This window comes from Manacus vitellinus, unplaced genomic scaffold (genome assembly GCF_001715985.3).
Source record: "Manacus vitellinus isolate BGI_N305 unplaced genomic scaffold, ASM171598v3 scaffold_0_pilon, whole genome shotgun sequence".
Lineage (NCBI taxonomy): Eukaryota > Metazoa > Chordata > Aves > Passeriformes > Pipridae > Manacus > Manacus vitellinus.
The window spans coordinates 9,608,702-9,621,481 of NW_021938789.1; the positions used below are offsets into that span (position 1 = coordinate 9,608,702).

Genomic DNA, 12,780 nt, shown 5'->3' on the forward strand with positions numbered 1-12,780 from the left:
ACAAGATTAAAGAGAGTAATTTAGGAAAATTCATGACTCAAAAGAAAATACAGTAAAACAGATTTTTTTTTATTTCAGAAGATGTAATTTAATTTTGTGAAGTGTTTGTTAATTTTTTAAGAGCACAAGCACAGAAACAATGAAGTTGCACCTGCCAAAACTACCACAATGTGATGATTCAGCCTCTGCCAGTTTGATCACGGTGATTTAACCGGCAGTTTAGTTCACTTAATGATAGAATCTTGGATTCTTCTGACTGAAGAAGTTTTAGAGTCTTGCTAAAAACCAGCTTATTTAGCACCAATATAGCTCTCACAAAACCACCAAACTAAATTTGCTCAAAAGGAAAGATCAAGTGATGAGGAATAACAAAAGTCAAACTGAAGGGCTTACACTGTCCAGGCAGAAAAAGGAAACCACTTTCTTTAAGATACGTTACTCTGTTTCCTTTCAGAACTCTGTAAAATGGAATATTAAAACCCGTGGAAGAGGTTACTAAGCATGCCCCATCCACTTAAGCACTGTGCACAATATAACACAGACAGGAATTAGCCCATTTACATAGAATGTGGGTTTATTGTTTTATAGAAATAATGGGTAACAGTCTTTTTCTACACTGAAAAGAGCAGATAGAATTATGAGGAAATAAATGAACTGAAGAGTAAACTGAAAGGGAGACAGAACACTCACTGCTCAATTATTTCACTGAGATGTTGAGAAAAAAGTCAAGATGAAGGGAGGAGCACTTTTATTTACTACACAGAATGGAATATGATGTGGCAGGTTCAAATAACAACTAGTCAACATTTATTTGATATTTGTGAGAAAGAGCAAGCTAAACAGCCACCTGCTTTGTAAGTACCTTTTGCAATTACAAATGTGCTTTACCTATTGAACTCGTTTGTTACAAACAAATAGAAATGTATTTCCTAAGCTAGAAGAAAATCACAAATATTTTTTGCCATAATAAATCATATAGCATAACCAGAAAAACAACAACAAAAAAAAACCAAAATCAAAGTGCAGGCTCTGAATATTTGGAAGTAAGTACATCTGAAAAAGTTCCATTAGATATCACAGACATGAATTCTAAATCTTTCAGTAAAAAGCCACCAACATTAGAACGTGAATGAATTAGACAAAGCCTCAAGTACTGAACAAGTAAAGAGATTCTAGGGATCTAAATTCCAAACACATTGGAGGAAACTGTGACAAAAGAAATCGCCTCAGCAGTTGTTACAAAAACAAAGCCTTCTTCACTCAAGATCATCTCATTTTCACTGCATCTTACCTGGTAACACTTTTAAGTTAACACAGGCAAGTTAAATAGATTAAACTGGATTCTACCCTGCCTCACAGACTAAAAATCCTGTCAAGCAAGCAGACTAAGTTTTAACACTGCAGGTTCATGTACCCACATATACACACATCACGTATGTGTGAGTGCGTGCGGTGTTTTCAACGTCATTTGCTTCAGGATATTGAACAACAACCAAAACCAGCAACTGGTCTTTCAAATTTTTAATCATAATTTCAGAAGGGCAGAAAACTTCTTTGTCAAAAGCAAAACTGATTTTATAGACAAGGAAAAACATTCTTGAACAAAAAAAAAAAGTAGTAAAATCAAAATGACACATTAAAATCCGTTACATTTACCTGAATTTTAACATTTTAGCAATACCATCCACATGGATATCTAAAAATAGGCACATAATTTGACTTGTCATCAGGTTAAAACCAAATAGCTGTCACTTTTTAACACAGCTAAGAAAAACCTTTTGATCTAATCAAAGTCTGAGACTCGGCTCAAAAATAACAGCACAATAAAACATTAGAGACTGCCACCTAGTGCCTATGTTAAGCATCACTAAAGTACAAACATCTCAACTTTAGACTATACTTTAAAATATTATTTCTTGTGCAACTAGACTAGCATTTGCTCTAATCAGAACATACATTTGTAAACTATGCATCTAAAAGCCCTTCACATATAAAAGACAATATTCATAACACTAATTCAAGCAACTCAGTTAAAAAAAAAAATAAAAAAATCTGTAACCATAAATCAAGTTTTGGGAAACCTGGAATAAAAACCTTGAAGTCTTTCTTCATTCAGGAAAAAAATTACAACACTAATACAAATGCTCTTTTTCTTCTGAGCTGCACTTAAGGCTTACAGAATCAGCTTTACTGTAAAGTAGCAAATTTTATGAAGGAAATTAATTCTATCCAATTTTTTATGCCTATGCCAGAAAGGCAAACTAAAAATCCTATGTATTAGCAACTTCTTCTTAGTATTGATCTTAACAGGAAAGCAAGGAGTTAAGATCTAAAAGTTCTTAATATTCTGTTTAATTTTCCTCTCTAAGAGTTACTCTCCAAGATTCTTCAAGGGAAAGAAAAGAACACATTTTATTCAGGGATCCTTTTGGCAAAGTTTACCATGAAAATAAGGAAAATTTTTATTGTTAACAAACAAACAAACAAAACCACCAAAACCCTTCTGTTTCAATATCAAAAAGTCTGTCAAAAGACATGGGCCAAGTCAGTCAGCCTTAGAAATTTTGAAACAGTGTTCAAATAGATGTTAGATAAAAGAACAAAACTGTAAGGTAAGGTTACATCTCTGTCCTTTACTAACCTGAATATGCCTAAGTGGTGCTGTTATCAAACTGTTGTGTCTGAAGGAAGCAATGATGACAGTTAGTGACTGGTGGCGAAGCTTAAAAGTCCCATACACACACCTTTGCTTTGGCTAGTTTAGACCAAAACTTCTATTTTACAGTGGAAGAAGTCATCAGTAGTTCAAAAGGTACAGAAAGGCAATAAAATGAAGCACACACATAAATGGAGAAACATTATTTAAGGGTATCAACACCTTTCTCTTAAATCAACTTACCGTAAGCCATAGCATGGCAAAGTGATGAACCGGAACATTGCCAGAAAGACTCTCAAAGGAAGCAGGGTGAATACATAGAGAAAAGCATCCAGGCACAAAAAGATTCCAAAAAACATCAACTAAATTACAAAAATAAAACAGAATTATGTTAGTAGTTTATAAAGGGTTACAAAAGTTCATAAAGAATTATTTTATGAAAAATACAATTGCGCAAGGCTAATTTACCAAATAAGCACAATACTCTCACTTGCTCAATCAGCTGAACTGTAACAAAAATTAACATGCTATGCACTTTGAAGACTATTCAGCAAAAATTCTGCACCACAAGGTCCAAGCAGCAAAGGCTTTTGCAGACTTTCACAGCTCACCGAACTCAGTCTTTATTTAATGGATGAACTGCACTTGGATATAACTGTAGCTCATTTTCCAGTGGTGACTTTCCTCTAAGGTTACAAAAATTCATGTTTTAACTTTAGAGGAAAAAAGCTGTGTGTAAATGTGCACAGCCAGTTTTCAGTATTACCCCCCCTCCATTTTTTTATTACCTGGTAAATTTTCTACTGCATAGCTAATTATAGTTTGGTAGATCTCTTTCACGGCATATTCATCTTTTTCATATAAGAATATAAACTATGAAGAGGTAAATTTCCCATTGCCCTCTGTTAAAGTGCTTTATCCTTAAATTTACAGAAACAGTTAAAGCCATTTCACTACAGTCCTAAGCCAAGCAACTCTACGATAATTAAACTAGACATAGACTCTACAAATTGAAAGCTCTTGTATACCAGACTCTCTTCACACGACATTCCTTCTTCATCTGATCTTCCGATGATTCTATGAGTCTACCTGAATGGGATTCTAGGCACATGCCTTTATACTTCTGTCAGACCAGGAGCTAATATTTTTTCTTTCAAGGATAATCATGTAAAAAAGCAAGCTTATCTTACTGCACAACTAAGACTAGCAACATCTAAGCAGGCCTAATGTCCATGACAGATATGCATTTGCATGTTGAAGTCATACGTACTGCTGATGAGAAAGGAAGACACTGGGGTAGTGGGGTGTGTATAAACCAAAGTACAAGCAAATTACTTTTATCTCCCATAAGCCTTTCAAAATACCTTCTTTGTGCAACAGCCACATCAGTGTCCAAGGAGCTACGTATCACTGATGTGTGCCCTTCTCTCACTCTTACTCCTTGTGCATCCTTATAACTTTGACAGCAATCCCACGGACTGCACTCCACTGCATCTATCCGTAAGCCACATTAAGAGGACTGGCTTGGGCACAACAGCACTGCTGTCATTCCTAAGTTGTTACTTTCCCTTATAATATTATTTCAACTAATTCTACAGTGGCAGAATATTTCAATACCATCATGATATTAAGGTCTCTTCCCTGACATTCACGCATTTGCCTCTAATACCATATTCTAAAATTTCAGCAGAGAGTTATCATTTAAAGTTATCAGGAGCAGCGTTACATGAATGGTGGATAAATGTATGCAGTGCATTAATATGCTATTAAGCAACCTATTTCTTTGTTAACTTTTAAACCAGGTGCTGAATTTTCAAGCACTGGGGATGATAGAGCTGAACACTTACCTTTTTTTTTTTTTTAACTCCTTAACCCAAGCAAAATAGAAAGACAGCCTGTCATTTTGCCTCTCTGTTCTTTGAGGACATTTTTATAATCTCGAAAACAACACTGCATTTTCTTTTAGATTTAGACAGACTTCTTATCTGCCTGAGTGTAATGATGGTTTTTCACATTCTGTAAGCTTGTGTTAATATTTGCAATTGTTGTTTAATGTCCTCTTTTTTCTAATTTTTTTACTACAATGCACTTGCACTTTTACATGCATCCATTTAAATATAATCAGTACTGAACCTTCCAATCCTTTCTGTAAACATTATTTTTGCTGCTACATTCCAGATACTGAGGAACTAACAGAAAAGCTTACAGAGCTTTTCCATTATCATAACTATAACTTAGAAAAAGAGCACAGTTTAATTTTGAGATCAACTAACAAGTCTTCCCTTAAGATGGCAGGAAGAGAGACCACCTTTTCATTTAGTATAAATACCTTACTACAAAGAAAAGTTTCCACTGAAATTGCACAAAAAGCTTGAGTGGAAGTAGCACTTATACTGTACATTATCTAGCTTCCCCAAATAAAAAAGGGTAGTCAGAACAACAAATACAAAAATACTGCCCTTTTAACATCACACCCCACTCTAAACTCTGGGAATGTAATAAGTGCATGTTAAATAATATCTCCCAATATTAGGCTTTGATAAATTTACTCCAGTTTATTTTCACTATCTGATTATAATTTTCATTCTTATTCTGTAATTATACTACTAGGTAGAAAAAGCCATTAAGAAAATTCTTCTGTTCCTTTCCTAGTGTCTTACATGCCTAATTCCAAGTAAACAGATTTTTGTATCACAAAGGCAAGCGGTTCCTGCAACAGGTGATGATCTGTACACTATTTAGCTTTCTTTCTAGATGCTCATCATCGTATTTTTTTTTAATGAGGAAGATTCAATTTGACATAGCTAGTATGGGTACTAAGCTGGACTAAGCCAATGCAAAGAACTAACAAATTTGTTTCATAATCTCCCTTTAAGAAGATAATTATCACTTTTTAAATCTGCTTATTATACAGTTTCATAATATTTCATATTCAAAGTACAGACTGAAGTTTGATGGGGTTTGCACGGTAAATCAGTTTTACTACAGCATCAATCTTATGTACAAAAAGACTGCTGGTCATTCCTTGTTCCTACACACTGAAAGTTTTATTGGAAATCTGAGGTGATGATCCTTCAGAATAATTTCTGTGCCTTGGAGACAGCATGTAAATCTATATAATTACAGTGGAGATGATGTAGAACTGCTGTATTGTTCGACTGAGTCTCTACCATAGGTGGAATATTCTACCATAAACTGGAATGGGTAAATAGTGAGGATGCGAAGACACCAACCTGGGGGAGTTCAAAGCCCATCTGCCTCTGATCCCCAGCAACCTGTTTGTTGTAGGTGACACAGCTTTAAGGAAGGGCATGGATTACATCATCTCAGAGGTCCATCCCAATCTCATTCATTCTGTGATTTTCTGCAGTAATTGTCTGGGAATTTAGCTTTCTAAAACCAGGCCTTACCATGGCCCAGGGATCAATTTAATGATACTGAAGGAGGAACCAGGTGCTACTGACAAAGGGAATCCTACTCTCCCTCCTTCCTCCACTGCACTTTCATCTTTCTACCCCTACCCAAAGCTACAGAGGTCCCCTTCTGTAGGCTCTGGACTGTCAAGAATACTGGCTGAGCAAATCAGCTCAATATCCTAGCACAGAATAAACAGAGCAAGAAAAGTGAGGCATTCACTGCTGAATTATGAGCTGATTTAACTCTTGGAACAGTCCAACAAGCTCATGCAAAGCAGGCAGCATGCATAAAGCAGGAGACTGAAGTGGGAGGAAGAGTGAAATAAGCCTCTTCCTTCAATGTAAGTTAAATTAATTTAGTTCTATTTTGTAACTTCATCCATAGAGCTTCTGGAAATTTTAGCAATCTTAATTTTAATGTTATCATTACACTGCGTCCTAGCCAAACCTTATTACCAGTGTTGTCTTACTCATTATCCTTGAGCATACTGCTGCTGCTGCCTCCCAAATCAACATGGTTATGCCAAAACAAAACTCTCCTCTACCTTACACCACTGGAATTGGCTCACTGCAGGGCCAGAATGACATCTAAGCTGATATAAAGGAGGTGGCTGGAATCCCTCAGGAAGGGCCACAGCACTGGGATAGAGAGGGAAGATGTGGTAAACAGTAGCAAGAAGCAAAATAGAAGACTATGAAAATTATGTCAAAAACCTTAGACAAACTCATCCATCCCCACATTTTTATAAGACTGAAATCTTCCCATCCTCAAAGCATTAAAGACTTGAAAAAAATCTGTACAATTTTATAATGCAAAATTACATTTTGCTACAAAAAGTTTTATTTTAATTGACTATTCCTTTAAGCATCAGTGATATCTTTATATTTGAATTAATTTGTCATCATTTGGACTTGTCTGTCCCTGCTAATAAGCTGAGCTGCAAGCAGTAACAAGCAAACATAGGCAAACTCCCCCCAAAAACAAAAACATTTAAGTTAGTAACACTGAAAAATAATCATTATAGATATTTACATCTTTTTTTTAGTAGCAAAGGCGTTTTATAAACACATATTTCCTTAAATACTTTAATGCAACAGATTTCATCTCTAAATTGAATCAAATATTAAACATACTTCACCTTCTCCAGTTCTTTTGGTATCCGCATGCACGTGTACACTCTCTCTCTCCGCTCCGTGTATTTTGCTTCATTGTGTTCAAGGAAGTAACCTCTTGTTAGCTCAGCACTGATGAATCTCAGCAATGAAAGATCTATTCAGAAACACACAGAAGCAGAAGACACTTCAGACTTCAGGCATGATCTCCAAAGGGTGAGAAGCTGCTGTGCTTTTGTTACTTGTCTCTCGCTACATGTTTCATTTACAAGGCCTCTCACCCAGAAGGTTTCTGCTGATGGTTAAATAACTGTACGGAAGGAGCTGTATGAGAAGCATGTCCTATGCTCTCCCCTTCATTACCCTGTTGCCTCCCAACAAACAAAAGAAGCTACTTTTCCCAGGCAATCCTTTCCATCAGATAACCCAAAACATTACTCAAAGCTGCTACACTGAATGCAATAAACTTAATTTATTGACAGTCCTCCTAAATTTACTAAGCTCCATTTTTGACTTCTTAAAAGCTATTTTCTCTCTCAGCAACATTAGCAACCTTTTTTTTATTACAAAGAAAAACTTTCTGTAAGATCAAAATGTTCATGGACACATGATCCCAAGTCATTCAGTACACAAACAGTACAAGCACACTGAACATTTGGAGATCAGAACAAAGTCTTGCACAATCAAAAAGCCATCAGGCATGCACAAGTTTTCTGTGGTTTAATGCCTATAGGTAAACAAGCTGAAGGCTGACTGACCTATGTTTAGCCGACTCATATGGCTTCTAAAAAAAACTTTGCATAGAGTAGTCTTGCAAAATTAATAACATATGAAATTATGAAAACCATATGAAATCATAATTATGAAATTCAGGCTGTCAGCGCAAAGAGGTTGAGCTTAAGATTCAACACTTACTGACGAGGTCTGACATCACCACCTCCTTGTAACACTTCAGAAGTGACAGAACACTACAGTGAAGTTCAGCATCTCTGGTTATTGGTATTTAAAAATAGAAACTCTCAGTGTTCACACAACCTTGAAAAGATGTAAATGACTGATCTAGACAAACAGGTGAAAAGCTACAGAGCACCTACCATGACACAAGCACATGTTCACAAACAGTAAACTCAGATTTTAGACAAATTCTTAGTGACTATTAGAGGTGGAAGGGACCTTGCATGGTAGAATGCTCCACATTTCTCTCAGGATGAAGAGGCTGTATAGCAGTAATAGTAAAACTGCCTAGGTAACAGCCGGTAAGAGAGGAATGCAAGTATGGACACTCTGTATGAAACATTCGCCCAAAACTATCTGAGGCAATGCCTTTTCAATAGTTACCACATTGAAGATGAAGACCATTAACATAAACAGTAGCCAGAAAATTATGAAGTGTTTCAAAGCAGAGAAGGAATCAGCTTAAACAGAAGTATACAAGAAGCAGAAGAGACAAGGTGTGCTTATAACCTTGGGGATGGACACACACACACACACACACACACACACACACACACACACACACACATATTGAGTGTGACTAGAACTTGGGGGGGTTACAAACAAGCACCTTGAAGTTTGTGGTGGTGTATTAACATTCTTTGCATGCCTGGTATTGTGATTTATCATGTTGCCTATACTGATCACAGCTATATAACTCAGTAAGTGCAGGTTAATTATGTATTGTTAATAAATCATGATTTCCTTTAAACTAAGTGAACCGAATCGTTTTTCCCCTGTATGAGCTTGTTTGGATAGTGATTTTGGTGATTTATATATTACTGATCCACTTCTGTAAGGCAGGCCAACACCACTCTAAGCCTTAAAATCATTTATTTTAAAACAAACAAACCAATATGTAGTTTAATTAGTAAATAATATTTACATGTAAAGTTTCAATCAAAGTTCATTCTGTGAAATAAAGCAGAAATTCATACCACTAAATCAGTGTTCAGATCTCTTGTGAGCACTATTACTTGTAATTTTTTTTGGTTTTGCCAATTCTTCCTTGTTTAGAAACATGAAAGCAAAGAGATAACTTTAGGTGTAAATACACTGAGTAACCACTCTGTTAACTGCCTAGGTGTCTTTTCTTCCACATCGGATAACTGACCTTCTCTAACTTAAAGATAATGCAACCTCAAGCAACTGAAGTTCCCTGCACAATAAATATATGCATATGGGCAACCACCATAGAGTAACTTATGGGTCCCTGTCAACTTGAGATATTCAATGATTTTAGCTAATGAGCTATTTGTTCCCACTCCTTCTTACCTCACACAAACTATTTCATAGGTCTATTACTGAAAAACAAATGATTTTAAGTTTTTGTCACCTGGCTACACTTTCATGCCCCAGATATTAAGGGATAATCATCCTCATGACTGAGGTTGATCAATACACAAGCTCCAGACTGTGACTGCAAAATAATCTCCCCAGTGACAGGGGATGCACTGGAACACAGTCACACAGCCACCTCCTTTCTGGGCACTCATTGCTGCCCAGCATCAGCCCTAGCCCTGTGCCAGCTGTGAAAAAGATTAGTGGCTGACCCTGTAGGAAAAACACAGTAACCAACAGAACAGCATGAGACACCGAGGCAGGACAAAGCAATAAATCATTTGAAAAATGGCTTAATTCTGCTATCAAAGCATCAGGTAACATTTGCTTTTAAAAGTAAACACTCTAACTCCTACTTCAAATTCCTTCCCTACTCCAAATTTCCCTCTTTTGCAGTCAGAAAATTTTAGACTGTGGCTCAAGTTTAATCTCTTCAGACAGCAGACTCTCAATGCTTATAGTATGCTGATTTATCTCCTCACCTCAAGAGAGGAAAGCATAAGCAGCTTCAAAAACATAAAGGGCCACAAATTTCTTCAAGGTAAGAAGATAATGATTTACCTAAGTTATATTTCAATGCATAGCTACACAAAGGATAACCATTAACCAGAAATGCAGAGGAAAAGTTGTGCAAGCATGAAATGCACTGCGCTTCAGTAAGTTTTTATTATATAATCATAACTTTAATCCCAAATGCAACAATTCCAGGCACTCACTTCACTCCCATCAATCCTAAATACACACTTCTTCTGTAAACACACCAATTAATCAATGAAGAAAATATATATTTTAAAAAGCATTTCCTTCTTCTCTAAACAACTTCTTTTTACAGTAGTAGTCCTGCTTCATCATCATGAAGAAAACTCTACTTCTACTATTTAACATATTACTACCCTTAGGTTAGTTAAGATTTTGAGTTGCTCTATCAAGAAGCCTATTCTCCCTATGTTTTCCTGCCCTGAAGAGTCAGAGAGCACCAATGATTTCTAACTATTTTTAAATTTCAAATCTATTGCTGGAAAACGGTTAGATATTTTTCAGTGCCGCCAATAACAGTTCTTTATAAAGTTATTCAGCTGTCTGTCAGGCACATCAGTATGTATCTTGATCATTCTTTTTTCACCTCAAGGCAATTCATAATACTACAATCAAGCCAATTCTTTTCTAACTATGGAAATTACATCACCATTACATTCTGTAGTGTTCGTCAACACCACAGAACTGCAGTCAATGATGCTGCATGTCCTATGACATAACACATCAGAAACAAACACAACATCCATCAAACTGAGAAGGAAAGTGTTCAATTGTTAAATTACTTTAATAAATCCTAATTATTTTCTTTTTTTTTGCATTTGATGAAACCTGTGTTATCACACTCAAGCAACATTGAGGGAGAAAGCCTGGAAAGTTGAACACTTCAAGCACTTTCCAGATTTTTAGCAAGCCAATCAATTAAGAATACGGTGCTAATAAAGTTATAAATAACTTTACCAACATTAAATCCACCCTGATACACCAACTGACAATTTTTACAAGAATAGCAGGACTATTTTAAAAAAATTACTTGGTAGATACCCGAAATAACCAGTTCAAGTGTGAACGTACATAGAGCTGCAGACTGATAGCAAAAGCAATGACCTTTTCCCTATAAATCCACAGTTAGTAAACTACACTTAGATTAAAAGACTTCTAACAATCTGCGTACAAGTTCAAAGCTCCAACAGCACCGCTACTGTCAGTAGTAGAGGCAAAGACCACTGTGCTCACAGCTGTGTGAACGCAACAAGAACTGGCAGGACGATGAAGCGTTTCACGTACTTCACCAAGAAAGTTGAGCGAGCCCGCAGCCTCCCGGCCCCGGCTCTCCGCTCCTGTCACACACGCTGCCGGGCAGGACCGAGCCTCACAGCCCGAGTTCCAGCTCCAGGGCACAACGCACTCCAGGGGTGATGCCCGTGCTGCTCACAAGCCTCCTGGCCATCACCATTTGAGAAGCTGCGTGACAGGGCACGGGGACCCCACCGCCCGCGCTCCCCTTCCCCGACACGCGCGGGACACACCGGCCACGCCGAGAGGCTTCTCCGCACCGACCGGGCGAGTTCGCAGGCCGAACCCACGGGCAGGGGCTGAGGGAAAGCTCCCCGCGAGCCGCCCGCCGCTCCTCGGTCCCGCCTGGTGCCCGGCGCACTTTACCTAGACCGTCGCCTCGCCCAACAGTATCGCCACCAGGGCGGGCGGACGGCGCCCCTCAGGCACCACCCTGGCACCGACACCCTCGGGCGGCGATGTGAAAGCCAGCCGCGCGGCCACAGCGCGCCGGGCAACAGTCGCCTCGGCCCACCCCGGTCCCCGCGTGAGAGCCAACCGCAGGCCCGGGGCCCCGCCGCTGCGCGCCCGAGGCCCGCTCCCGGCCGCCGCCGCCAGCCCCTCACCGACAGGCTCCTCTTCTTCTTCCTGCCCCGGTCGCTCTCGAGTAGAAGCCCAGCGTCTCGGGTTCGCTGCTGCGGAGCCGGCTTTGCCCCGGGCCGGCGGCGGGGGGACGCGGGTCGCTGCTGCCCAGAGAGTTTTTTGGGCTCTGCCGCGGCCGCCGTCCTGCCGCCCGTTCCCGGCGGTGCCCCCGGCGCGGTGGCGGCGTCGCACGCCGTGCCCATGTTCGCCGCCCCTGCAGCGCCCGCCGCCACCCTCCCCCGCGCGCCGCGCGCGCTATTAGCCGCTGACTCATCAACCGCGCGACAGCCGCGGGACCGGCCGCGCGCCGCTGCCCCGCGCGCGGGGAGCGGGGGCGGGGCCGTCGCGCCGCCATCTTGTGCCGCTGTTAACCCTTCACGGGCCGGCGGTTCCTCCTCGTGCCTCCGTCTGTGAGGCTCCCTCTGGTTTTGTGGGTCCTGCAGGGCACAAATAACGCTATTTGCGTTGGGGGACAGCTCTGGGCTTTGTTCGTAAACTGGCTGTGATGATAACGGTTTAACACACACACCCCCAACACGTGGGGCTGGGGGACAGCAGTTCAAAGCAGCTGGAAACAACGTGATGAATCCACCTTGAGCCATGCAAATAAAAGACCTTGTTCAAGAAATGGAAAGCGGGCGGTGAATTATTAACTCTAAAGCCAACAGGGGTCCGATGAACTGCAGGACACGGGTTGGCCTGGACGGGGCTCTTGAGGTCACAGCCCCGCGCTGCCCCGGCTGGGACGGCGCCGGGAGGAGCCGCGGCTGCCGAGCCCACGGGGAGCGGCTGGAGCCCCCCGGCCCACAG

At 39.9% G+C, this 12,780-nt stretch overlaps 1 protein-coding gene across 6 annotated transcripts in view; it reads right to left on the reverse strand.

Moving 5' to 3' along the window:
* TAPT1 (transmembrane anterior posterior transformation 1) overlaps positions 1-12,060 on the reverse strand; it is a 50,081-nt gene extending 38,021 nt beyond the window's left edge. For 3 of the 6 annotated variants that reach the window (XM_018067661.1, XM_018067676.1, XM_018067669.1), the window contains exons 1-2: positions 7,207-7,342; positions 2,900-3,018 (exon numbers count right to left, since the gene is read on the reverse strand). In XM_018067661.1, coding sequence (XP_017923150.1) covers positions 2,900-3,015 — 116 coding nt within the window. In that variant the 5' untranslated portion in view covers positions 3,016-3,018; positions 7,207-7,342. Of the gene's footprint in view, positions 1-2,899; positions 3,019-7,206; positions 7,344-7,682; positions 7,708-11,954 lie in introns of those variants that run through there. The other 3 variants (XM_018067655.1, XM_018067650.1, XM_029960440.1) reach the window with 2 other exon arrangements.
* Positions 12,061-12,780: the final 720 nt, after the last annotated feature.